This window comes from Culex quinquefasciatus, chromosome 1, assembly GCF_015732765.1.
Source record: "Culex quinquefasciatus strain JHB chromosome 1, VPISU_Cqui_1.0_pri_paternal, whole genome shotgun sequence".
Classification (NCBI taxonomy): domain Eukaryota; kingdom Metazoa; phylum Arthropoda; class Insecta; order Diptera; family Culicidae; genus Culex; species Culex quinquefasciatus.
The window spans coordinates 48,007,425-48,035,087 of record NC_051861.1 but is presented as its reverse complement, the minus strand read 5'-3'; the positions used below and the strand labels follow the sequence as shown (position 1 = coordinate 48,035,087).

At 38.3% G+C, this 27,663-nt stretch overlaps 1 protein-coding gene across 5 annotated transcripts in view; it reads left to right on the top strand.

The window, feature by feature from the left end:
• Positions 1 to 27,456, top strand: part of LOC6039674 (octopamine receptor) — a 91,280-nt gene extending 63,824 nt beyond the window's left edge. For all 5 annotated transcript variants that reach the window (XM_038266799.1, XM_038266798.1, XM_038266797.1 and 2 more), the window contains 5 exons: positions 23 to 881; positions 8,227 to 8,329; positions 18,424 to 18,549; positions 23,779 to 23,959; positions 26,261 to 27,456. In XM_038266799.1, coding sequence (XP_038122727.1) covers positions 86 to 881; positions 8,227 to 8,329; positions 18,424 to 18,549; positions 23,779 to 23,959; positions 26,261 to 27,289 — 2,235 coding nt within the window. In that variant the 5' untranslated portion in view covers positions 23 to 85 and the 3' untranslated portion in view covers positions 27,290 to 27,456. The remainder of the gene's footprint in view (positions 1 to 22; positions 882 to 8,226; positions 8,330 to 18,423; positions 18,550 to 23,778; positions 23,960 to 26,260) is intronic.
• The last annotated feature ends 207 nt before the right edge of the window (positions 27,457 to 27,663 follow it).

Sequence of the window (27,663 nt, the reverse complement as noted above, 5' to 3'; positions counted from 1 at the left end):
TATGTCTCTATCCCGTCCGCAGGTCACATGAAAATGTCTCAATCCACGGTTCCTGCAGCAGGCTCAACCTTAATTGACCATTAAGATGGACAGTCGGCCCGATGATAAATGTACGCTCCAGAACATTACGGTGACGCACCATCCCGACGACAGCAAAAACAACAGCTTGGGGATCGATTTAAGCCAAGAGTCCCCTCGGCTGTTGTTGCCAACTATCACAACGAAAATATCGCAGCTGTTGACAGCTTCTGTCTCCTCATCGTCTTCGAGTTCGACTTCATCGCTGAACAGTTTAGGAACCAGTATTGTAAACATTAGTAGTCTTCTGCCGCACCCATTCGGTAGTATCGTGTCGGCTTCAAACTACAGTGGCGTCGTCCCCGGTGGGCAGTCCGTACCGAACGCGGGCAGTTCTGTGGATGATCCGGATCGTAGTCCGGTAGTGGCGGCGACGGCGGCCGTAATCGCGACGACGGATGGAGGAGTCGGCAGCAGATTCGGCATCGACTGTAGCGGTACAAACTTCGCGACCGCATTCAGCACTGCTGGCCAGGGTACGGATCTTGGCCAGAAACTGGAAGTTCCGCTGGAAGCCGCAATGGACCATGCTGTTGGAGGAGGGATTGGTAGCAGCAGTGGTGGGGGAGTGGAAAGTAGTGGCCAGCAGCTGTTGCTGGACAACTGGCAAGACTGTGTCGTTGTGATATTGTTCTGCTTACTGATCATCGTGACTGTGATTGGCAATACGCTAGTGATCTTATCGGTTATTACCACCCGGCGGCTCCGGACAGTAACGAACTGTTTCGTGATGAGTCTGGCGGTGGCCGACTGGTTGGTGGGGATCTTCGTGATGCCGCCGGCGGTGGCAGTTCATTTATTAGGTAAGTTGGAGCAGTAGCTTCTAGTAATCTTTGTTTCATTTAAATAACACCGACCAAAAAATAATTGAGCGCAGGCCAGAAACACAAAAAAATCAAATCACTTTCACGACCCTCGGGTCATTTGTGGTCTCTATTGCAAGTTTCTGCTCGAACCTAGGAGTCCAAAGGCTTGAATGGGATGAGTACCTAAACGCATGTTTACTCCAAGGAACCTTCCACTCCAGGGTTCGAACTGACGACCTTTGGATTGCGAGTCCAACCGCCTGTCACGCGGAGTGGGCTTGGTTTTGTGTGTTGTTTGTACTTAAAGCGTGGAGACGACGCCTACACTTGGAATGACTTACTATGGCCAGAAACACGTACAATTTGAATTTTTCAAAAATATTTAAACAGGGCTGAATAGTTTTTTATTCTTCCAAAGTTTGTATGGAGGATAAGAGTGGTTTGCTTCTTTTGCATATTGCATGCAATTTATGGGTTGTATGCAAGACAGACGAACCTGTCATAACTGTTAGCAAACCAAATCTTACTGAGCAAATTTAACCAATATTTTAACTATTTTTTTTTTGAACACCCCTGTATGGCAACGTGTTTTCAAAACATATCCGCCAAAAAAATTTGCCAGCCAATGTCAAATGTCGGCAAATGTGTCATTTTGAAGAAATTTCGACAAAAAAATTATAGCTAATATACCGAATCTTGTGCCGTATTCGTAAACTGAAACTTAGTTTGTAAAATTACAATTTGATTTAATTGATCTCAAGCAAAGAGTAAATGAATGTGGGCTTCCCCTTTTCGGTTCGAAAAAAAAACATATTTTTGGAGAATGCAGAAGCTATCTTGGAAAATTTCACCGTTTTTGCGTCATATTTTTTGACAGGAAAGGGCTTCGGGGATGATTTTTAATAAGGTTCTACACCAAGCTACAAATGAAAGGCGACCAGAAGTGTCGAAATCCGTTTTTTGCCAATTTTCAAGTGGTTTTGTATGGCATTTCTCGAACATAAAACCAATTAACCATAAAAATACAAAATGTCGAAGTGAAAAAGTCCGAAATTTAAACAAATGGTTGTCCGAATGTTTCAATAATCTACAAAATGTAACCAAATTTAATGAAAAACATTAAAAATGTGTCTCAAAACCCAACAAATATAAATTGAAACATAAATCGGAGCGTATATCCACGCGTCGTTTCGCTTTAGATTCTTTAAGTTGTGATCCGTTCTTAATTTACTTTTACGGTTTACATGTACTTGAAATTTGTATAAATACAAATTTTAACATTTAAAATCAAAAGCTTGAAGCAAAAAATGAGAAATAATATTAACAACGGCTTTAACATTGAGCAAAACTTAAAAAAATGTAACAATGTCATTTTAAAGTAAAAAAAAGCGTTTTGGAACATTAATAATCGAACGGATCCCAAGTGAATTATATTCCCGAACATATTCAAACGCTAATAAAAGCTCTGTCAATGTTCGAAAAATCATAGAAAATCGATAATTCAACATAATAATTTGCATTTACCTGGATGCAAAGCTTTTATTGCGATCTTTCGATTGATGTATAGACCGGCTGTAAATTTTTACGTTTTATATCAAGTTTCGGAACACCTTTTTCTTACGATGTTAATTTTTTTTCTCCAGCAGTACATATTTTTTACAAAATGACACACACTGAAACCAATAAATGTTTTATTGATGGTTTGATAATTTTTTTTGTGAAAATGTCGATAAAAAAACAGGTGTTCCACAATTGTGGGAGGTACAATAACGATAAAATAGACTTGAATGCAGTTGAATGTTTGAAAATTACTAGTGAAATAGCAAGAGAATGACCAAATAAAGGTACAACAAATAGTAGGGTTGACAATACTGTTGCATTTGGCATCCTATTGACAAAGTACCACAAAAGTGATCCGCATTTGTGGGTGCTCCGAATATGTGGAATGACTGTAATATTCATCAGGAAATGGTGACAGATTTTGAGTCAAAAAAATGTGTGATATCGCATCAGGAATTAATGAACATTCATTTTTACACATTTTTTAGTAAAATAACTCAAAGAAAAAACGGGACCCGGGAAGATGCGAGATTTGTCTGATCACGCCTTCCGTCCGAAGGGGAAGTAAATGTTGGCTCCGGTCTAACCTAGAGGGTTAGGTCGTAAGCTCAGTTCACGTGTATCCCTGGGTCCTGTCTCGGTGGGATCACTGGTAGGCTGTTGGGCTAACAATCCAACGGTCTTCAGTTCGAATCCCGGGGTGGATGGAAGCTAAGGTGTAAAAAGAGGTTTGCAATTGCCTCAAAGATCAAGCCTTCGGACACCTAGTTTCGAGTAGGAATCTCGCAATCGAGAACGCCAAGGCAATGCTGTTGAGGAAAAGAATTGATTAATAGATTACTCCAAAAAGAGGTAATATTCAACCAACCAACATTTCAACCTTCCAAACAGAACCTTTTTGTTTCTGTTTGGAACTTCTGGACTCCATTCAGATAAAATAATTAAAATTGATTTGAGGTTCTATTTCAATCCATACAATACAAAATTTTGATTTCCACCTCCTGGTTGGTACTGAAAAATTAAAATTTCCTTCCAAATCATCGCCAGTAGCAGTATTTCACCATCCTGCCATCGTCAGCTGGTTTGTGCTAATGACGTCGTAAGAATTCAACGAGATGAGCAATTTTCTCAATCGCGCTCGATTTACGAACGCTTTTCCCCAAGGGCCACACCACGCCATGCTACAAAATTTGCTCGAATGGTTCCCGGCTGTTCTTTCCTCGACGCTCTCTATTTTCGGTACGTTGCAAACGTTGCGTTACGTTGGCAAATTTTAATTCCTGACATGGCTACAAAACCAAAGAGCTATAAAACGTCAATTCAGCTGAATGGCACAAAGTTGCGTTCAGCTGAGTATTTCTCATGAGTCAATGTTATTTTTTCCTTCTATGCTATCTGATCGGAAAACGATTTTCGATTTTTCCTACGATTTTCAATAATATTTAATGTCCAAGCTCCTCTAGCTACCACAATCCCAGCTAAATTGTTCCAGTTTCTGAAAAAGCTTCCGTAAGGAAGGAAAACATTTTAACAGTGATTAACCGCCGAACAATCTAAAAGAAAATTTGCAAAAGTGTTGTAGGGCCAAGTGTTAACAAATGATTGAACTTGTAAGTAAAATATCCCAAAACAAATGAACACGAACTTCGGATCTAATTAAGAGTCGAAAATCATCTAACAAGTTGACCCACATTATTTAATTGAATAAAATTAATGGCTGTTAAATTTCAATTGCAAGTACCCACCTTTTATTATTCAAATTTGTTACAGGTGTGAAAAACCCCACTTTTTTATTTCATTACACGCCCCAGTGCTCGTGCCCACAAAAACGCCTGTTTGCTGTTCATAAAAAAGTTGAATTCATTTTGCAGATAAAACCTCTCCTCACCTTTCACCTTTCATTGCATTAACGGCAACCCGGGCCTGTCCATTTATTGCTATAGTCCTCTCTACCCTCCCACCTCTCTCGTTTACCCTGAGTAATGATGACATTCTACCGTTGATGGAATGAATTATTTCGAGCAAAACCAGGCTGACCAAAGCCACGCTCGGCGCATCCATCAGGTGAAATGACTTCATTGCAGCCGGAGAGTGTTGCAGAGTGTGCCATCAGCAGCAGCTGTTTGAATGGTTTTTGAAAGTGCGAGGAAATACAGTAGCATATCTCACGATAGAGCAAAAAAAACAAACAAAAAAAAAATGCGCAATGAGATCGCACTGCTGAAGAGCATTTTGAGCACACCGCAAATGCTGCATAGTTATTTACAGCTGAGGACGAGATCAAGATTCAAGACAGAAAGTCCCAAACCGAATAATTATTGTATCAAAATGAAAAGAAAAGATTTAAAACATGATTTTTTTTTTGCTTCGGATACGGATTACTTATAAGTCTTTGACTACTTTTTCCATTCGTTTTGGTGCAGTGCTTCTGTGAATAGACAATGCAGATTCTTTTAACTAAACGAAGGTTTAATTCTCTGTGGTTTAACAGTTTGTTAAATGTTTATTATTGAAACAATAAATATTAATACATGAACTTTTGAAAGGGTTGACCAACATTCGTTTTCCAAGAATAAAAATGTTCATTTTGACAAGCTTTACAAATGTATAGAAGAGCTAAAAAATGTACAATGAGATTTAGTGGTGGTGAAAGAAAAAAAAAACAAATCCTAGCTGAAATATTTGAAGAAAAATAATAAAATAAGTGCCTGAAATATTTAAGTTAAATTCAGAAAAATTGAGTTTAACAAAAAAGACCGATAAAGTTGACTTTATAGCTGTCGGCCACCATTGCGAGTACCAACCAATAGTGTTTTCCCTTTAACTACAAGGACTTTGCCGCCCTGGGCTCCTAAGTGTTTGAGTATGGCACGGTGCGACAGCGCCGGATACCAATATACACTTAGATACACTTAGATTTTTTAGAGTGCCCGCCGCGGAAATCGAACCAGCAACCTCTGGATTGTGAGTTCAGTGCGCGGTCCGATTGATCCACACGAGCGGAACATGAAAAATCAAAAAAGAAAAAAAAAGAAAGAACTCCCAGACAAAAAAAAGTACAACGGTAGAGGCCACAACTGATATCAAAAGAGAATAAATTGTATTTTTGATAATTTTCAGTAAAATACCTGATTTTTTTCAAATTCTGTATACAATAATATGTGAAAATTTCACTACATTGCTGTTTACATAGCTTTAAAAAAATAAGATCCATAAATAGAAAACAAGATTCATAAATTCAAAACTTACATTTCAACAACGAAAGGTTGAATAAACAATGTACTGTTTTTTTAACTTGGCTTGGTCGTAGGCGAGGCCAACAAAAAAAATCGCAAAAATGCAGCTACCTAAATATTGGTACTATTGGCTTACAAATATAAATTTAAAAAAAAATGATCAGCAAATCCCATCTCTAGATACAGACAAAATTTTGGAAACTTTCACTTGCAATGATTGACAATGTTTTCAAATATTGGTGAATTTTTGTGTCTAAAATCGGTTTGTTTTTTTTTTCTCAAGGATTTTGCATGGAATATTTTTCAAATGTCAGGGTATATCTTCCGGTGCCCCTTGAGACCGCTCTTGGTACCACCTGGGGTACATGTACCCCAGGTTGAGAACCGCTGAACTAAAGGAATCCATGTACAAAAAACGAAAACGAACTATTAAACTTGTGGCTGGTTTCAGTGACTGTGGAAATTCAGGGTTCAATTATATCTATAAGAATTTTTCAAACAATTGAATGTGAAAATAGTAGAACGAGAAATTGAAACTCAAGTACATGCCGGTTTTGTAATTTACCATCATAATTCTTTTGGTTTTTAAATAATATTCTGAATTAATTTTAAGTGTTTTCTTTTTAATAAAGCAAAGAAAAGGAAACTTTCAAAGGTATTTTTTACAGCACTTTAAAAAAAAATTAGGAAACACATTCCGAACATTTTTCGAAATATTGGTCGCAAAATTTTTTCAACTTCATTTTTCGATGTAAAATGGAATTTGCAATCAAAAAGTTCTTCATTGAATTTTCGATAAAGTGCACCGTTTTCAAGTTATAGCCATTTTTAGGTAACTTTTTTGAAAATAGTCGCAGTTTTTCATTTTTTTTATTTGGTGCCCATATTTGCCCACCTTTGAAAAAACAGGAAAATTGATTTTTTTCTAAGTCTCACCTAAACAACCTCTGCCTGTGTGGATCAATCGGACCGCGCACTGGACTCACAATCCAGAGGTCGCCGGTTCGAATCCCGGGGCGGACGCAAAAAATTCTAAGTGTAAATATAGGTATTCGGTGCCCTCTCCCCGTGCCCATACCTTCACACTTAGGAGACCCGGGAGGCGGAGTCTTGTCGCAAAAAGAAAGATACACGCCTGTGGATCCGTTGACGAAACCGTAAGGTTTAAGAGGGCCACATTATAAGGTGTTACGTCGATTCCTAAACAACCCACAATTTTCTAATGTCGATATCTCAGCAACTATAGGTCCGATTTACAATGTTAAAATATGAAACATTCGTGAAATATTCCGATCTTTAAAAAAAAACACTATTTAAAATTTAAAATCAAGACTAACATTTAAAATGGGCGTAATATTGAATGTTTGGCCCGTTTGAAATGTTAGTCTTGATTTTAAATTTCTGAAAAAAAAAATTTTCGAAACGATCGGAAAATTTCACGAATGTTTCATATTTTAACATTGTAAATCGGACCAATAGTTGCTGAGATATCGACATTAGAAAATGGTAGGTTGTTTATGTGAGACTTAGAAAATATCAATTTTCTTGTTTTTTAACCTTTGCATGGCAATATCTCAGCAACTATGGGTCGTATCAACAAATTCCGAAAAAGCAAAATATAGAGAATTTTCTCAGCTTTTAAAAAATATTTTTTCAAAGGTTTGCAAACATGGGCACCAATTTGATGAAAATGAAAAACTGCGACTATTTTCAAAAATGTTACCTAAAAATGGTTATAACTTGAAAACGGTGCACTTTATCAAAAATTCACTGAAGTACTTTTTGATTGCAAACTCCATTTTACATCGAAAAATGATGTTGAAAAATTTTTACGACCAGTATTTCGATTTTTCGAAAAAATCTGTATTGATTCAAAAAATCATAACTCGGTCAAAGATTTTTTGCCCATTCTGGAAATTTCTGAAAAGTTGGCATTTTATGTCCTCTAAAACATATCAAAAAATAAAAAAATTGAAATAGTGTTTTTTTTTGCAAATCAAGTTTTAGTGACCAAAAGTGAAGATAAAAATCACCAAACAAATTTTTACCGTGTATCATTTTTTTTTTCAGTGTAGTCTATATCCATACCTAAAACTTTGCCGAAGACACCAAATCGATCAGAAAATTCCTTCAAAAGATACAGATTTTTGAATTTTCACATATCATTTTTGTATGGAGAGCTGCCCAATTTGTATGGAAAATTATATGGACAAACTAATGATGCAAAATGGCTTCTTTGGGCATACCGAAGGCACCAAAAAAGTTTCAGCCGGATTAAAAAATACAAAAAATAAAATTAAAGAAAAAAGACCGATTCCGTAGAGAACTGCTCTGTTATGAGCTACATTTTTGTTTTTCAAATTCAATAATTTGAAAGAGTATTGAAATTCATTCTATGTAAAGGGTCGTTCACCGGATGCAGTTTGTACCACATTTATTTCCTTGGTGTTTTTCTGTCTCCGAGATACCACACATATATGTTATCATTTTTTTTACCTCACTTCATGTAATTCTCTTTTTCTTTTTCCTTATTACATTTTTTTCAGGAACGTGGCCGCTCGGATGGATACTGTGTGATATATGGATCTCATTAGATGTTCTACTGTGTACGGCGTCAATCCTTAGCTTATGTGCAATTAGTATAGATAGGTAAGTAAATGTCGGAATGTTTTGTCTTGTTCTGCAATCTTCTAGGACTGGGTCTTAACATAGAACAACATATCCCGATGAAATTTTCCAAACTACACAGAAAAAAATATTTCTGTAAATTTACATTATTTATCATGTACCAAAAGGTATCATGATAAATGATGTATATTTACATTAATTACATTGTAAATTTACATGACTTTCATTGTAAATGTTTCTTTTGAAAATTTTTGGAAATCGTGTAAATTTCCAATGAATCTAATGTAAATTTCCCCGTACCAAAAAAAAATTTTTTTTTTGCTCCATTGAATCCATAACCTGATTTTAAATCGTTGTGTGTGTGTGCTCTCTTGTACTATGTACAAAGATTTTGATATCACAACCATCGATAATCAGATTCAAGATTCAGCGGAGCAATACATGCCAAAGTTCAACTTTAAATCGACTTGTTTAAAGTGATACTAACAAGGCGGAACACACTCACAAGTGTTGACGTACTGCGCCAACAACTCATCAATTCCAGCGTGTGGTCCAGACGACAGAAAAACATGCTTCAGCAGCTTCATATAATCCGGCTGACAACCAATGGACGGCCGATCCAGTATGGTCCTGGAGTTTCTTGAGCGGCCGAACTAGTCTTCGTACCGGAAGCACTCTCAAGGGGTGCTTGTTTTGGTCCGAGCAGTTGAGCACCGACAGATGGAGACATCACCGCTGGTGGCTAACATGGACAAGGGGTCCTCTCGATGAAATAGCAGCGTTGATTCTTGAATACCAACATCGTTCTTCTGGCTGATTTGACTGCAGACTAGACGATCGGACCGGGTCCTTCAGTTGCTGCGACGTACCGGAAGCATTACTCCTCGAATCCGTCGTACACATACCAGTGTCGTCGTCTCTTTGGAGAATCCGACTTCTCAGTCTCCATCGTCATCTCCGCTGATGTCCAGAAGTGCAATAGTGCCATAACCATTCTGAACTGAACCTGAAATTGTGCAAATAAAATTAGAAATTTGAATAGTGACATGAAAAACAAACTCACTGCTGATGGTATGAGTTCGCCAGCTGAGACAGCTCGCGCACGCAGCGCAGACTAGGTTCCGTTGCTCGACGATTCCCTCTTGTAGGTGCGCGATGTTCTGCTTGCTGGCCACTGTACATACTTGCACGTTAGTATGTTCGTTGACGAGCATTGCTACTACTTCTGAAAGACCGGCTTGAAGTTGTCCCGTTCCTTTCAGATGCAGCCGAAAGTGTCAAACAATCTAATAGAAGATTGCGGGCTTTTCGGGCGGCTCACGCCCTGGTTAAAAATTAATCCACGAATCATGGATCGATCCGCGGGGAATCTTCTCCGCTTGGGCAATCTCGGTGCGATTATTTTGCGTCAACATGACCGTCAACTTTGACAGTCAGACCAACGGCTGGTCAATTTGGATCCGACGCAAGATGTTACCACCACTTCCAGCTTGGCTTTGTCCACCGGAACGCTGGCATCCTCCGGTAGCAGCTTGATGATGTTCTCCAATGCCTTCCCGTGCGCCAAGTAATGTTGCTCAGGAACTGGTTCTATCGTCACCTTCTTGTCCTGAATGCGGGCAATTATACTTTTCGCCGCCAGATGTGTGTCAATCTCAAGCAGGATCGCATTATCGTCAATGATCATCACGATTTCGACCATCTGATTCATCAGCATCTTCAGCATGGCATGCGGTCCCAAACAGGTGCAGATCAGATCGGCAATCGTCTAACGGAGAGAAAATAAAATGAATTAAATTAACCACATTCAATAATCCGCCTAAAAATAACGAAAAAAGAACGAAGACTAGTGACGTTCATGACTCACCTTGCCGGCAGCTATTATCCAGATGTTCTAACCGGAATGTTGCCAATTTTGACCTGTTTTATTAATGCGCCCGGTTAACCGTCCGCTTTTCCATTGTTAAAGTTGGTGCCTACCTAAAAAAAAAAACAAATAAACACAAAGTATCCTTTCATAGACAAAAATAAAATAAAAAAATACTTATCTAAATAAAATTTGTACTGATTCCTCCTACAGCTTCTTTCAGGTTCTCTATTCAGTTCCGGGTCGAGTTCCAAACTTGCTGCTGCTGCGGTGGCATAGGTGACGGGGTCTCACGGAAGATGATTCGTGAAATTAGCGAAAATCGTCCTGCGTCTCACTGACAGCACCTGTGTGTGGAGGAAAAGCATTTCAGGAACATGAAAGGCAGCCTTCAGTCCGGCTTTTTTGGCCTCCAACAAGGAAATACGACAGCTTACCTTATCTTCGCCACCACCGCAGCTGCAGGTGCAGATCGCACTGAAAGTTTGGGACTCGTGCCGGAACTGGTCCGTGAGTCCGTCTGTTGCAGAAGCTTCACGACGATCATCACAACACAAAAATATCCAGCCTACCGTGTTTTGACGGGTCAGATTTGACAGTTTTTGTTGAAAACGTTGACGAGGGAATGCCCGGTGCGAGCGAATCGAGTTTTTATCGTAGCATAAACAAAGGCGTTAATCACAAAAACATATTTTAAAACGACCGCTCTCAAACAACTTCACATTCGATCTGTTTTGTTTTGATTTGCTGTCACTCGAAACAAAAAGTGTGGCACTTCAAATTTACATGTGTTTTGTGATTACATTATACAATGTTTACATCTATTTCAATTTTTACATGTTTAGATTCATTATATTTTGACAAAATCATTTCCATTTACATGAAATTTATTATTTACATTCGATTAGATTTTACATGATTGCTAAAAACATCAAATTCAGCGATTTACATTGGATTTCAAATTTACATTTAGTGAAATTACATGAAAAACACACTTTACATGACTTGGAAATTTACATATTTTTTTCTGTGTAGACAAGAAACATTTTCTTTTTTTATCATTGCAAAAAATCTGCATTGCAATCGTGATTTTATTACACTGAACCAAATTTCCGCATCAAAGAAAGCAAAAAAAACTCAATCATTCCTGCATTCATATAGAGGGTACTTCCATGTCTATTCTACCGGGGTTTAATCAGCGCTCGTCTATTTTATCCCTCAATGAAAAGCTTCTGATGTGGGTTACCGGAGTGGATTTCCCAAGTTTTTTTTCCGCTCTTTTCGAAAAGTGAACTTTATTTAGTGTTCTTTCGAGCTCTTCGATGGTTTTTGTCGATTGCAAATAACTTAGATTGCGTTTTGGAAACGTCACATTGGAAGAAGCAATTTCATCTGGATCTTGTTAAATAAATCGGATCACATAATGTTTTCTCATTCCTTGATTTACATTAATAGCCAATAAACAGGGTTAAACATTGCCTCCTATAGCCGTCTATGGCAAAGATTATCCTAACCTGGTCAAATATTCTGGGGATGGTGAAATCCTTTCCTGAGGCGTATTAAATCAAAGGGCAGAAGGGACATCGCATTAAAATGTTTCCATGCTTCTCACGTCAGCCTGTGACTCAATGAGTTTTTGGATGTGGTCATGTAGTATGTACAAAGTCACATGTAAACAAAGTGATAAGAATAAATTGTGAATATTTTAAAGGAATATCCGTATTTGTTGATGTTCTTGGAGTCATAATTAGCAGGTATTACTAATCAAATGATTAATGTATTATTTATAAATGTGCCAAGCAAGATAAAAACTTAATTAACGTTCATAACTGGAAATTGGCCTATCGCAACCAAAAACTCATCCAAAATAAACTTTTTCCGTAATTTCAATCAGACAAATCATGGAACTACTCTGCACTGCTCTTCAAAACTTTTTTCACCAGAGTTTGTTTTATTTGCGGCAACACCTGCAGATGTGAAAATATTCCCATAGAGAACCCAAAAACATTCCGTCAAACATCCCAGCGCTTGATCCCAACATCTAATGGAATGTTGCCCTAGCGCGCCCTTTGCTGGATTCATACAATTCCCAAAGGTTGAAAACTTTTTTGCAGCATTCGACACAAACGGCAAAACAAAAGCTTCATTGGTGCGAAATTCCCAAACACAAACATACTCACACACGATAGAATAAGCAAACACATAGATAAATTTACTGACCATCACACATACAAACACGGGATGCGATTTAGAAACTTTGACGAAACTAATTCGGAATTGTAGGGACCATCCATAAACCACGTGGACACTTTTTTTTAAATCCATGACTCCCGCTCTCCCTCTCGTGCACAATTTCCATACAAAACAAACTAATGTGACCACGTGGTTCATGGATGGTCCCCTATCCGCTTAACCAAAACTGTTGGCCATTTGCTCCGACCTTATGCGATAATATGTGGTGGAAAGTCAGATGTTTCAGCAAACGAGTGAATGGAGCTGTCAACAGGGAAACTTTGTTCTCGAAGGTATTAATAATAAGTGTGTGAATGAAATATAATTGAAGGAGTTTATACGAGTTATTTTTTTTAAATTAAATATATCTTTACTAAATATTCTTATAATAGTAACATTTATTTATTTATTTATATTTATATTTATTTATTTGTTTACTCAATTAAGTAGCGTAAGACTTCATGTCTTTTAAAATGTTACAATGTTTCAAACTGAGTGAGGAGGTTTTTGTTTAAGCTTCTTGCTATTTTTGTGTTGCTCTCATTCCCTAACTAATTAGTCAAAACGATTGAGTTTTTCTAAAAAAAAATCTCTGCTTAAAACTCCCAATTGTGGTACACGACTTGTGTAATGAATTCCAGAAGACAATGCCTCTTGCAAACATTGACTGACTATAATAAGAAGAATTTAAATGAGGTTAAAAGTAGTTTAATGTGCGCGTTTGTCGAAAAGGTCTTGAATTTCATTTGCATACTAAGTGGTTTGACTATATGCTCTTCATCTTTGTTGTGCTTTTTTTTTTGTTTTATTCTTAACTGTTCACATTCATTTAATAACCTCAAATTGATGAAAATGTTTAAAAGTTCTTATGGAGAAAACAGGTCACTACTGCCTTAATCCGTTGATGCTGGTTGGTTATATCTCGGCTGCTGACTGAAGCCAGGAGGTGTTGAATTCTCTGCAACTTTTTGCCGTTGATGCAACGGCAATGGTTGCAGATTTGAAACCACTCGAACAGAAGCAGAAAAATCTTCTTTCGTGAATGCTGGTACACCCAAAACTGGCAGCGCTAGTCCGAGAGAATGATGATCTCGAGTCGAGAGAATAGTGGTACCATTCACGGACGCAGAGAACACAGCTCGAGATGGGCGATAGAACTATTCTCTCGAGGTTCATTTGTCAAGTTCATCCGTCAAACAAAAAACCAAAAGTGTCGACAACGGGAATCGAACCAGAGACCTTTGACAAACCAATCCAATGACTTAGCTGCCTCGGCCACCACAACTTGGTGACCAAGGAGAAGTCAGAAGTCGATGTATGACACTTATTGGAGATTTATTGATTCAACTAACGAATGAACTCATTTGTTATGATGGTGTGAGTTGGTACCATTATTCTATCGATTTTGGCACTGAGCCCTCAATAAATTTTGAGAGAACGATTATCTCGACTCTGAATTTTGGGTGTAGTGTTTTGCGACCATTTGATTGGTGCCTCGTCGTCGCTTGCTGCCGATTTTTCACAAACCCTGCACGTTTTGAGCAGCTCCGATTCTTGGTCGAATGATCGCCACCGCAATTGAAACATTTGGTTTCAATGTTCTCGTTGATTGAGTTGCAAGCTTGAGTTTTGTGCTCACCTCCACAGGTTGCACAACGACTCTTGATGAAACAGTTCCTTCCACCATGTCCAAAGTGCAAGCAGTTCGAGCATTGCGTCACGTCACGGTGCACTGGACGATAACGTTCCCAAGTCATTGAATGTTGCCAAGTTGTTCCCAAGTCATTGATGTTGAGAATTGCCCGAACTGCTTTCAGCTCAGACGGCGTTGTCGATCCTTTCTCGAGATGAACCAGGTACAGTTGATCACGATACTTGATGTCCTTGTTGTGTCTCGACATCTTTAAGACTTCGATCACGTTCAACTTAAGACTTCTGAGCTCTTCTTTCAGCACACTCACATCCATGTCGTACAGGCCTTGGAGGACCTGTTTTATGGGACGTTTACCTGGATCGTCATGGCTGTAGTATTCAATCTTTGTGTTGTGCAAGACTTCCCGAACGTAGTTGTAAACCTTTCTGCATGGAATCAAAATCCATCAGCACAGAAGCGAATGGAAGCTCGTAAAGCACCAGATTTGATAAACCCGATCAACCACTTTCGCACAGAATTCGATGACAATGTTTTCACAAAAATGGGTGGGACCTTCGTATCTTTATCCCGCACAGGGAGTCAGAAAAAAACCTCAATGGGGCGGCACTTCGGCTAGGTGGTTCCTAACTTTAGGAACGTACGGGATCTTTTTTCTGTTCAAGATTATCCGGCGTTTTCTTGGCGTAATGGAGACGCCTTGTCCGGCCAGGGCCAGGGCCCCATAAACAATAATCCATGACGTTTTCATCAAGAACATAGATTATGATGTTAGTAAAATCTGTTGAATTCATTTTAAAAACTTTTTTTTTATTTTTTCCTGCGTGACTGAAAAAATCTCATTTTTATTGAACACCCGTTAGCAGAGCGCGACGCGATCTTAATCCGAATTCACATGAGTTTCGCAAAATGATTTCATTGTTTCGAAAAAAATCTAGATGAAGTGAAGTGAATCTGAGACCGGCATGTCAACAAAAATCCAAAACATTCCGTAATCGTCCGTTATTTTAAATGATCGAAACATTTAAAATGATAAAATACACAAACTTAAAAAACATGTTTAATAAATTCAGGTCTGAATGGGTTAAGTGCGGCCTTTTAAAATCGAAGATGGTAGACAAAATGACGGTGATAAAATATTGAAAAAAAAAGTCATTTGTTTATTTAACAGGCAATTAACCATTCCAAGTTTTTGTTCACGATTTGATCATTCCAAGTCCCATACCTTCAGATATTCAAACTTTAGATAATCTAGTCTGGGCTGCAAATAGATTTTTAGCAGCCCCTGCGACATCTTGGATGTAAACAAACAGTCTATTCCACTTTCTCTAGCGACAGTTCAAGTTGAGTAAGAGTGGGATCGGCTGCTTGTTTACAACATAAGTTCAGCCCAATTGAAAATTTACTACAGATGTAATGGAGTTTGGTAAAAATAATTTATCGGATGTGGGTAAAAATATAATATCAATCGAACGTAAAGTACCATGCTTCTCCATTGAAATAAGCTCCAATGACATTTAAAAAGAGACCCGACTGTACATCAGCTCCATTTGTTACAATTTTATAAATGGAAGCACTTCCAAGATGAGTCTGAACTAGAAAGGTGTTAATGAGAAATTTTCACACGCATGATACTGTCACTAGGAATAGAATTTACGAGAAAGCTACACGAATGGAATAAACAAACGCCCGAACTTCGCAAAGGTGTTCGGTGTGCAGAAAATGACCGCACATTCCACGTAGCATCAGTGTGGCACGTAAAAAATGGTCACGACCCACAGGTCCATCCGTTACGTTATGGTTGAAAAAAGTTCACCCCCTGCTAGCTCAAGCCAACAGCCAAGATCCCCAGGGAATTGATAAATAAGAAATTATAAGGGGGAAATTGCATTTACTTTCTGAGTTGAATCATAAATCTCGACGGACGCCGATAGCCGACCCTACAGCCTTGGGCAAACATCCTTCCAGATGGTCATCTGCGGAAATCTTCTTACGATACGCTTCACTTTGCAGTATCTTTTTCGAAAGCAGTTTCAGATATCGTGAGACTCAGAGAAAAAAAAAACACGTTATCAACGTGCCAGAGCTGGGGGGAGTGATATCCGTGAAAGTTGTAAAAAGTCCCTCTTCTAAGAGCAGCTCATAGACATGTCCCGGCATCCTGTGTGGTCCCCAAATGAGTGCAGCACTAGATACGTGCCCACCACTCAACCTGCCGTCCGGTGTGCGGTTTAGATAGCCAGTTGGATTAATCCGCCATTCCACTACTCCGCTATTCGCTTACCGGAGTTTAATAACATTTTTAAACCGTCTTTACGTGGAGGAGATGTCGTTAACTTTTTTTTTGCAGTTTAGTAGTTTTCATTTCAGCTGCCTTCTGAGAATCCTGTTCTCCACATCTGGATAATCCTCGGTAATCTCAGCCGTACACTTTAATTAGATAAAAATCTTTTGATGTGCAATATTACGAAAGTACCTGAAAGCAATTACAAACTAAGTTGAAAGGACCACAGATTTGAAAAGAATAAAGAAATGAATGTATTTAAATAATTTGAAATTAAAGCTCGCCTCGACTTAACAATTATGTTTGTCCTGCTAAATTACACTGCAGTCCGCTTATTAAACCCAGCCTTTACAGCCCAGTCATATTTGCTCTCATTGCCGTGTATTGTGCTAGCTACCTCGTTTATGTTTCTGAACGAAACAAGGGTTAATCATTGTTTCGTTTCCCTTAGGGGCTTGGTTTAATCTACACAGTAAAAAATATCATCGTAATATTACATCTGGGAAGGGATACATTTTTTATGTGTGTTCAATGTTACTTCTGAAAATGTGTTATAATTATAACTATTACGTTACTTTTTCAGTATTAGTTAAGGTAAAAATACATCATTAAAGAGGTAATATTCAACCTTCCAAAATTACACTTAAAAAAATAACACATTTTTTTACTATGTACATGAAATGTTTTCTCTCTAAACTGTGCCAGAGAAAGCGATCCAAGAACTGTCACGCGTCTGTTGTACTGGGTAATCAAAATATCAAGGCTTTTGCTTTTATAAATCTGCTAGTTAAAAATATAAGTTTTTAGCTGTTTGAACACTTTTAAAAACAAATCCTTTTTAGATTGCACCAGGGAAAAACATGGTTACAAGCAACACTAAACTAAACGAGTCATGCCAAACATCAAAAAACCGGGTGGTTCATTAATTTATGCAGAAGATATTCCGGTACCGGATTTGCTGCCAGAGCCCGGAATCTACTACGTTTACGTTTCCTCTGACACTTTTAAAAGCCTTCGTCAACAGACTCTGCTCTTTTTGCTCTGCAAAATAAACACTTTTTTCTGGGAAATGATTTTAAATGTGATTGCCTGTAATCTGAATTTATTTTACGATTAGTATGTACTAAATATTCATTTAAATGCTGCATTTTATTGGTTGAATGAGCTGAAAATACCCTCCACCAGGAATAGAAAACACATCTATAGAATAAACCGCTAATTTTAGCAAACCACAAACCGCATCAGACTTATTACTTTAATCAAGTTTCTACCAAATTATGTGGTACACGAAAGAACACCACCAATCAAGAAAACCGCGGGTTCGCAAGATAGAAGAAAATGAACGTCAATTACATGTTTTCCTTTAATATGTCGAACCACAGTTTGAGGATATCGTCAGCCTAGGAAAAAACACGGAAAAATTTCTCTTTTTCATGTTTTTTATTGAATTGAAAATAACTTTCAAGAAGGAGTAAAAAAAACTAATCTTAAAATAATTATCGTAAATTAGGCAAAGTTTTTTTAGGCTATAGCTTTCCAGTGTACCACTACCCAACGGGTAACCACAATAAAGGAATTTTGCATTAGTCATTAGTGAAGAAAGCCAGAAAACGGTACAAAATTCTTGTGGTTTGGATAGTAACTGTGTGACTATGCATGGAACATTTCGTTTGTCGTCTTTCGCGTTAGCTTTAATTAGGTCCCGGGTTTCACCGCAGGGTGAAAGGCTGTTTTCTTTGAAGGGATATGTTTGGGATATTTTGATAAAACTTTTAACCAGTATGCACGCTTTGAGCACGCTGTTTAGCAACGCTTGAATAGCTTGAACGTTCGGGTTATCGAACAAGTACTTCGCTGCCGTGGCTTTAAGTACCCACTCTCTAGGGGGGTGCCACTTTTCCCAAGTAAACAACAGACCCTTGTCTTTGCGTCCTTGCGAGCTGTTTATCAAGTATCGTGGTGCCTCAGACGCCCACCTCTGAGCCGAATGTTATTTTATCTCCACACCAAAAACAAAACTGAACCCCAAGCTAACTTTTCTAACCCACAACCTACCCACACATTGTGTTTATCTTTTGCAGATATTTGGCGGTAACGCAGCCCTTAAACTATTCCCGCCGGAGACGCTCGAAACGGCTGGCGCTGCTGATGATTCTGGTGGTTTGGGTTCTGGCGCTGGCCATTACCTGTCCACCGATTCTTGGCTGGTACGTATGATAAAGAGTGTTCGATTTAAATCTGGAACATGAATTTTTCATGTTAGCTGTGTTATTTATTTTTTTAAGTTACTTAATCCACAGTGAGGTGGCTGGCGATGGCGATGCCCGTCTTCACTCTTGTCTAGATCAATCTAGATAGGAATCCAAGCAAGCATAGTAAAAGAGATAGAACGTCCAATTTTCCGGGGTTACAGAATTCCCGGGAAACGGGAAATTTTCAACAAATTTCCCGGGAAGTCCGGGAATTCCCGGGAAATTTGAAATTTTACGAAAATTATTCTAGTCCTGTTTCTGATTAATCTTTTGCAACGCAAATGCAAGTGCAACGCAATTGTATAGAACAGCAACTTTAATGGTCAAAATGAATATGAGGATCAATTAATGGCTTGACTGCTTGTAAAAAATCATGCAACTTTGAGAAAATATATAAACTTTCAAATTTTTAAATAATTCAAATCGTCCCAAATGAAAGAAAATATTATTAGTATTTTTGTTGAGAATGATTTTTTTAAATCAATGTGTTTGGATAGTGAAAATCTATGCTCCACAACCATAAAGTTGCTTTTAAACTTGTCTCAGTGACCATAAAGTTAAAAAAAAACAAAAAAATCAACTTGTGAATAAATAAATAATCATTGAATTTTCCTTAAAAATCTAATTTCTAGCGCTTTTTAACTTGAAATACTATTTCTTGAAATAACAACTCAAAGTTTTCAAATATTTGGAGCGAGTTTTTGAAATATATTTGCATTGTTTGGGTAAATTTCATATGACACGAAGTTGTTTTTAATGGTTTTTCATGGTTTTATGATATGATTTTAGAGCAATTCCAGCTCAAAAATCAAGAATTTTTCTGGTACTTTTGTACCCGACTTCCTCCGGTTTCAATGAAACTTTGTAGACATGTTATACTAGGCCTATATAAGCCATTTTTGTGTATATGGAGCCAATAGTACTCGAAAATAACATTTGATAAGGGCGTAAGGCATTTAAATATTTTTGTATTTTGCAATTTAAAAATTACTGTATCTCGAAGCCGTTGCATTGTATCAAAAAGTGGTCAAAGACAAACTTGTAGGAAATTGGACGGACTTTCTGAAAAAAACTAGCTTAATCCACCTATGTGGTTGGTGCCTTCCTCACTCTTTTCCAAAAATGGGTTTGGACACAAATTTCGTCTAATTTCGTTAAGTTTTGGAATACAAAAAACACACATATTACTAAATTTTACTGATCTTCAATATTTTAGACTCGTTGGTGAGGTCTTTCGATTACCTAACCAACGATGGGTCGGATGATGGATCCGGACATTGTTTGCATACATTTAAGTGAGATCCGGCTACAAAAAAGTACATAAATATCACTAAAGTGGTCAGAACTCGAGACAGGGTTGCCAGATCTTCAATGTTTTAGACTCGTTGGTGAGGTCTTTTGATTACCTAACCAACGATGTATAACATGATGATGTTTGGTTCAGTTTACTGCCATTTATTCAACTTCCAAAAATATGCGAAAACACATTTTTATACATAACTTTTGAACTACTTATCGAAACTTCAAACAATTTAATAGCACCGTATGGGACCCTAAACCAAGTCGAATGCAACTGGTTTGGTCAAAATCGGTTCAGCCAGTGTTGAGAAAACTGCGTGACATTATTGGTCACATACACACACACATACACACACACATAATACACACATACACACACACATACACACAGACATTTGTTCAGTTTTCGATTCTGAGTCGATATGTATACATCATGGTGGGTTTTCGAACTTTAAATAAAAAGTTCAATTTTAGAGCAGGATTATAGCCTTACCTCAGTGAGGAAGGCAAAAATACACTGAAACAAACATACATGCCACTTCTATGAGATTTTTCAGTTTTTAAGTTTAAAAGTTAAATTTGACGGTTATGTCATGTTTTTTTTCGCTCAAACTTTGTGAGGAAATAGCCTAAAATGTTACAAAAAGACTCACGAAAAATGCAGGATGGTATGTTTCTTCCAAAAAAATATAAAAATCATTTACTACAACTGTTTTTTTTTTTGAAAAAGTAGTCTAAACGTCAAAATTTTCCAGAATCGATAGTGGGAATCGATTCCCCAGACAACTACATAAAAGTCTCATATTGACCATTGCCCTTAGTCCAATTCTTGGGATGATACAGCGGTTTTAAAAATTAAAGTGTTGAAAAATTTTTTTGGTGGTTTTTGGCAATTTCTACAGACTTGGTTTTCTGTCTCGTAAATATTTTTAGCGGAAAGCTCGTCCCATTTCCCATAAGTTTGCCTTTGACAGTTTTTCATTTTGACTTGTCGCCGAGTTTCCGTGGTTACGGGTTTCGCCTTGTAAGAGAAGGTGATGGGTTCGATTCCTATCTGGCTCGGCAAAGTCAGATCCCTTAAAAGAGAGCAATTCCAGCTCAAATCAGGTATTTTTCTGGTACTTTTGTACCCGACCCTCTCCGATTTCAATGAAACTTTGTAGACATGTTATCCTAGACCTATATAAGCCATTTTTGTGTATATGGAGCCAGTAGTACTCGAAAATAACATTTGAGAAGGGGTAAGGTTTTTAAATATTTTTGTATGTTGCAATTTAAAAATTACTCTATCTCGAAGCCGTTGCATCGTATCAAAAAGTGGTCAAAGACAAACTTGTAGGAAATCGGACGGGCTTTCTGGAAAAAATAAACTGAAACAAAAAAACACGCCACTTCTATGAGATTTTTTGATTTTTAAGTTTAAAAGTTAAATTTTAAGGTGATGTCACGATTTTTTTCGCTCAAAATTTTTGAGGAAATAGCCTAAAATGTTACAAAAAAAAACTCACGAAAAATGCAGAATGGTATGTCTCTCCTAAAAAAAATACAAAAATCATTTACTAAAACTGTTTTTTTGAAAAGTGGTCTAAACGTCAAAATTTTCAAAAACCGATAGTGGGAATCGATTCCCCAGACAATTTTACATAAAAGTCTCCATATTGACTATTGTCCCAAGTCCAATCCTTGGGAAGATACAGCGGTTTTTAAAATAAAAATGATGGAAAAACTGGTTTTTTGGTGGTTTTTGGCAATTTCTATATGACAGACTTGGTTTTTTAGTCTCGAAAATATTTTTAGCGGAAAGCTCGTCCAATTTCCCATACGTTTGCCACGGACAGCTTTTCAATTTGACTCGTTTTAATATTTACGTAACCTTATTAACTATCCTGGTTTCTACCGCACTGAAAAAAAAAATATTCTATTTACAGTTATGAGCAATGTAATTTGACTAATATTTGTAAGGCCATACATCCAATTGAAATGCTGTCAAAGACAAACTTATGGGAAATGGGACGAGCTTTCCGGTAAAAATATTTACGAGACTAAAAAACCAAGTCTGTCATATAGGAATTGCCAAAAACCACAAAAAAAAACTATTTTTTCAACATTTGTATTTTTAAAACCGCTGTATCTTCCCAAGGATTGGACTTAGGGCAATGGTCAATATGGAAACTTTTATGTAAAATTGTCTGGGGAATCGATTCCCACTATCGATTTTGAAAAATTTTGACGTTTAGACCACTTTTCAAAAAAAATGGCTGTAGTTAATGATTTTTGTATTTTTTAAGGAGAGACATACCATTCTGCATTTTTCGTGTTTTTGTAACATTTTAGGATATTTCCTCAAAAATTTAGAGCGAAAAAAAATCGTGACATCACCATCAAATTTACCCGGGAATTTTTTCCCCGGGACGGGAAATTGGACGCTCTAAAAAGAGAGCACACCCCGAGGGTAAATAACACAGGAATACCAAAATTTGGTATTACTTGGGCAAATAACAGGGACCAAAATGTGCCCTTGGTTGTCCAGTAATAGAAGGTAAAATACCATAAAATCATACCAAAATCTTGTGTGTTAAAAACCACAGGAATACCAAAATATGATTTTCCAAGGGATCAGCTTTAACATTTTTGGCTTTCTAGTCATTTAAGCGCAAAATTAATTATCTTGTCAACATAAGTCAAAATTTCCCCATAGCTATAGAAGAATTTTTAAAATACTTTAATACCAAAATGTGGCATCATGGCTTAGAAAGTTTTTCACAATTTCAAGTCATTTCTTTAGGGGTGTATATCAAAAATTTTTAAAATCAAGTTTGAAATTTCCCGTTTTCTATGAAAGTATTCGCTTTGAGACATCATTTCAGCGCAAAATTAATTATTTTGTTAAAATTGGTCTACATTTTCCCATAGTTTCGGTGTTTCTATCTCAAAAACAGAGCCCTTTATCAAAAAATCTGCGAAGTACCAAAATGTACAGAACCGGATGGGGCCGGATCACTCTGGAGAGTTCCGGAGGAAATCAAACACGGCGGGCTACTTAAAACGCAAACTTTTATTTGCCACTCGCAAACAGACCGAACTTCTTCCAACGGACGTTTATTGAGATCTCAAAAAATAATAATATTTTGGGAAGTTGAGTTTTTGTAAAAAAAAGCTGAATAAAAAATCTGCAGTTTTTTTCCGTGTTCCTATTTTTTCTCAATAGTCCAACTTTGCCGAAGACACGGAATTGATCAGAAAATTCACTCAAAAGTTACAGCTGTTGGAATATTTACGTACCATTTTCGTATGGACAGCAGCCAAAATTGTATGGATGAACCAATGACACAAAAAAGCTACTTTGGTCATAGGGAAGGCCCCCACAAAGTTTGAGCCTAATAAAAAAATACATAAAAATGTGGTGGTAATAAATGAACTTATAAATAAATCAATTCTGTAAACAAAGTCATTGCGACAATAGAGGTGAAATTCGTGACGTCAGAAATGAACTTAAATCAGTGTGAGTGACTTTAACAGTTTGGCCTAGTTTGACAGCTACATTGTCCCGAGTTTTCTGTAGGAGAGAAAAGGAGGCGAATACTTTATGAAAATCATAGCTGTCTAAATTCCTAGCCTCAAAAAAAAAAATATAGAAAAGTTTGAAATTTCAATACCATGTTGTTCTGAAGATAATACAAACAAAAATTAAACAGTAAACTGTAGTGCGGATAAAGTTTTGCCAAGTTGCCATAAATTCTAACTCAATTTCTACGAATCACCTTAAACTGGTGCTCCATATCATATTTACCTACAATTGCCACACAAATCTGCATAATCTCATTTAGTATTGTTTTTATTTTCGTCTCGTTCCATTACGTGTACCACTTTTCTTTCGTCATGCAGGTACGAGCCCGGTCGCCGCGAGCTGGACCAGTGCCGGTACAACCAGAACGAGGGCTACGTCGTCTTTTCGGCGATGGGCTCATTCTTCATTCCGATGGCGGTCATGATCTACGTGTACGTGCGGATATCCTGTGTGGTCGCGTCCCGCCACGACAAGATGACCGAGATCGAGGTGCACAAGGTAAATCGAGTTGGGACGCTTTCCCAACTTGAACTTGAACTGAACAAAAACAATGGCCAACACTCCATCTTGAACTTTGCTATAAACTCTGGAAATCGCTTAGCCAATTAAATGAATGGTCTATAAAAATCAAACACAATCAATAAAGCACATATCAGTTTATGCTACCGCGATAAATCTGGCGTGCTTGCTCCGCCAGCAACCCTCAAATGTGTATACGACCGTTGATTAAAGGAAACCTTTCTGCTCCTCCGCAGCTGTGATTACTTTCATGTCACCCAGTTACAGGGCTCATTCATGCGCCATAATCAATTCCATGACATAAGTGAATTACAGTGTGGATTTTATACCACAACCACCGGCAAGCAGAAGCTGCCGCACTCAAGTACTCAAGCCCTGTGTGTCATCACATTCTGCAGAGATTTCCACCGAACGCAGTGTCGCGTGGTGCTTAAATTTTCCAAGTGGATCATAAAATATTTGTTGAGCTGTGTTTATTTCTCGCGAAAGCATTAAGGGCATTTGAGTTAAGCGTTTTCTAGAGAGATTTTTTTTTTCAAAGAGCTTTTACATGAATTTTTATAAATCAATAGCTGAAATGCTTTTAAAAAAAACTTTCAACATGATTTAATTGTAGATGTCTCAAAATCAGACGAAATCCCTTAATCCCGTGGGTGTAGCGTAGCTTATGTCTATAAGCACGAATTAATGAGACTCATTTAGAAAACGTTGATTCCCACGCATCAGCAACCCTGTAGCGTTGGCATGGTAGATTTAATGATTACGATCTGCCTTTAAGGAGATAACACTTCTGATTACGATTGCTGAAACGTGTTTGTGGTGAAAACGCTTGCTTATGTTAGGCTCTGGTTGAGAAACTTAAAAAATCTTGAATGATGAAATTCTTATTTTCACGCTTTAAAAGTTTAAACTGTAGCTTGAAGCATGTTCACTGGTTATTGTTTTTCCAAGCAGCTTTGCTATTGTTGCAGATTCTTAGAAACGCACCGCATGGGAAAGTGTGCACATGATTGTGGTGAATCCGATTTTTTACTTCGTTACATCACAATGATGCTTTTCCTCAGAATCAAGTGCTAAAAATACGCTTTTGAATGAAGTAAACTGAAATGAAAATTTTAACTGATGAGTACTTACTTCAAATTGCTTCAATCGTACAAATGTGTCCGAGAGAAGGAAGAGAAATGTACTTCTTATCCGTGTAATCTGCTCTTGTCAACCGGTTTACCTGTCAGTAGCGAAAATTCCTTCTTGGAACGAAGCTTGAACCAAAACTTTTTAGCCACTATTGCTACCAATACATTTCAAATTAACGAGGTCTTACTGATTTTAAGGAACGTAAGAACTTTTCCTCCCCTTGTAAAACTTTCTGAAGTCGCTCGGTCTCACGCTCAATCACTGGTGCCGAAGCAGTTATAATCTCGATGCCGGTGACAGTCTGATTGAATCAATCGCAACTTGACATGTCACTTCCAATCGTAATCACTCTACTATACAAACATACATTACGACGACGCAGGAAAAAGCTTTTCCGATTTCCTCAACAAATTGTTGTCGGGCCCTAATGGGAGTGGGATTCGCCCACCCTCCGTCACGTACCACCTGGGCCCAGCCCAAATCGAGCACGACACTCCGTAACATTGAAGTTGGCGGCAATCCGTATTTATCTTGACAACTTTATGGCGTCTCCGTTGTGCTTTCTTGCCGTGAGGAATATTTTGACGCATATCTAGCATGGAAGTTGGAACGATGTTTTTGATCGCAAAAATTACAGATTTGATCAAGTTAAGACCTGCAAAGTTTTTAAATCATCTAGACACCCTAACAAATCACTGGAAAGAAGAATCATCTTGATTGGTTGAGTTATGCCCGAGAACCATTTAGTTGAAGTTACAGTTCCAACATTTTTGGAGCCTTGGGCTTTGGAATGTTAAAAGCTTGACGCCATTGACTGTTTTATTTCTGACTAAATAAATTATAGATCGATTTTAATGCTTGCTATTTTTTGGTAGTACTTTGTGAAATGTAATAACACAATTATGTCGAAAATGTTTGAGTTTTGAGTGGCGATGCTTAAAATTCTAAAACATTGTTACCTTTAATTAAAATATTTTGATCATCAGGATCAACCATAGGCGTAAGAAGGTTAAACGTTTGAACTGTGCTCGGCCCTAAACCTGCGATCTGATAGTACCAAGGCGACAATGTCTGTGTGTGCCGGTGTGGGCAATTCTTTCTCTAACAAAACTTTCTCTTTTCTTGTCCGGTTGTTTTGATTCACAGAAAAGCCATCACCGCACCGCACGTGATCCAGTGGATGAAGACTGCTACCACTACGCATCGGAGATTGATCCGGCCCAGCTGAGCCCGAAGCAAAAGCGGTCCTCGTCTCAGCTGTCGACCGCGACTACCACATACGTCACCCAGCTGGGTCCTGCTGGAAGTGGAGGTGATGGGGGTGGGGGGAGATGCGTATCGGCCAGCATGATGGCCCTCAGCGGGGACGATTACCCCGTGAATAAGCTGGCAAGCCAAGTCTGCGGAGGTGGCAACAAGAAGAACCACAAGAATGGCCACTACGAGCTGGTGGACATCAACTCGATGGGAGGTGGAGGTGGTGGCAAAACCACAACTTCAATTGTGCGCAGCGGCTCCGGTGGCGGTGAGGGAGTCGGGATGACCCTGGATGAATCGATGTCCCAAGGGGGTCAATCAACGGTAGTGGCTGCCGGCGGAGGCAAGCGTAACTCGACTATCCACTACAAGCTGGCCTCCACCACGGAGCTTTGGTCATCGGCCAATAACGTTTTCAATCAACAGCCCAAGCCACAAGTGGCAAATCACCCGCCGGGGATGGTGACGGCCACCGGGGGCCTCGGTGCCGGACTCCGCCGGACCAACACTATTAGTAACTCAATTACGGCGTCGACCACGTCGTCGTCGGTGGCGGCCGGACGCAATCTGCGCATCCATCAGCAAAAGTCCCTGTCGTCACGGATTCTGTCGATGAAGCGCGAGAACAAAACAACCCAAACTCTGAGCATTGTCGTGGGCGGTTTCATCGCGTGCTGGCTGCCCTTCTTCATTCACTACATCATTACCCCCTTTCTGCCGAAGGAGCTGGCCGCGCCCAAGCTGGGGGAGTTTTTCACCTGGCTCGGCTGGATCAACAGTGCCATCAATCCGTTCATCTACGCGTTCTACAGTGTAGACTTCCGGGCCGCCTTCTGGAGGCTCACGTTGCGACGGTTCTTCCGAAACAGCGAGAAGGCACCGTTCGCCAACATACACAACATGTCGATGCGAAGATAAACCCCACCTCCCGGTGTCATCCGAATGTCATTCAATTATTTATAGAATAACACACCCACGCCCACGAGTACCGTGTACATATTGTTTTCGTTTGTTGTTGTCATTATTGTTACACATAGTAGAGAAAAAAAAGTACGAAATAAAACCGCATAGCGATACATAATTTATTGATCGTGTTGTTCAAGCTGACCGGAAGATGAAACCATAGTTCGAATCGTGTATTTTCCCCTTTCCAAAGATGGCTTTAATAAGTCATGTACATGTACGAGATTAGTTGTCTTGTATTGATTCAAAGTATAACATCATTAGAAAATTTATTCGTTTGATTTTCAGAAGCGTGACACTGATAAACTTGTTCTTCTTATAAAATTAAA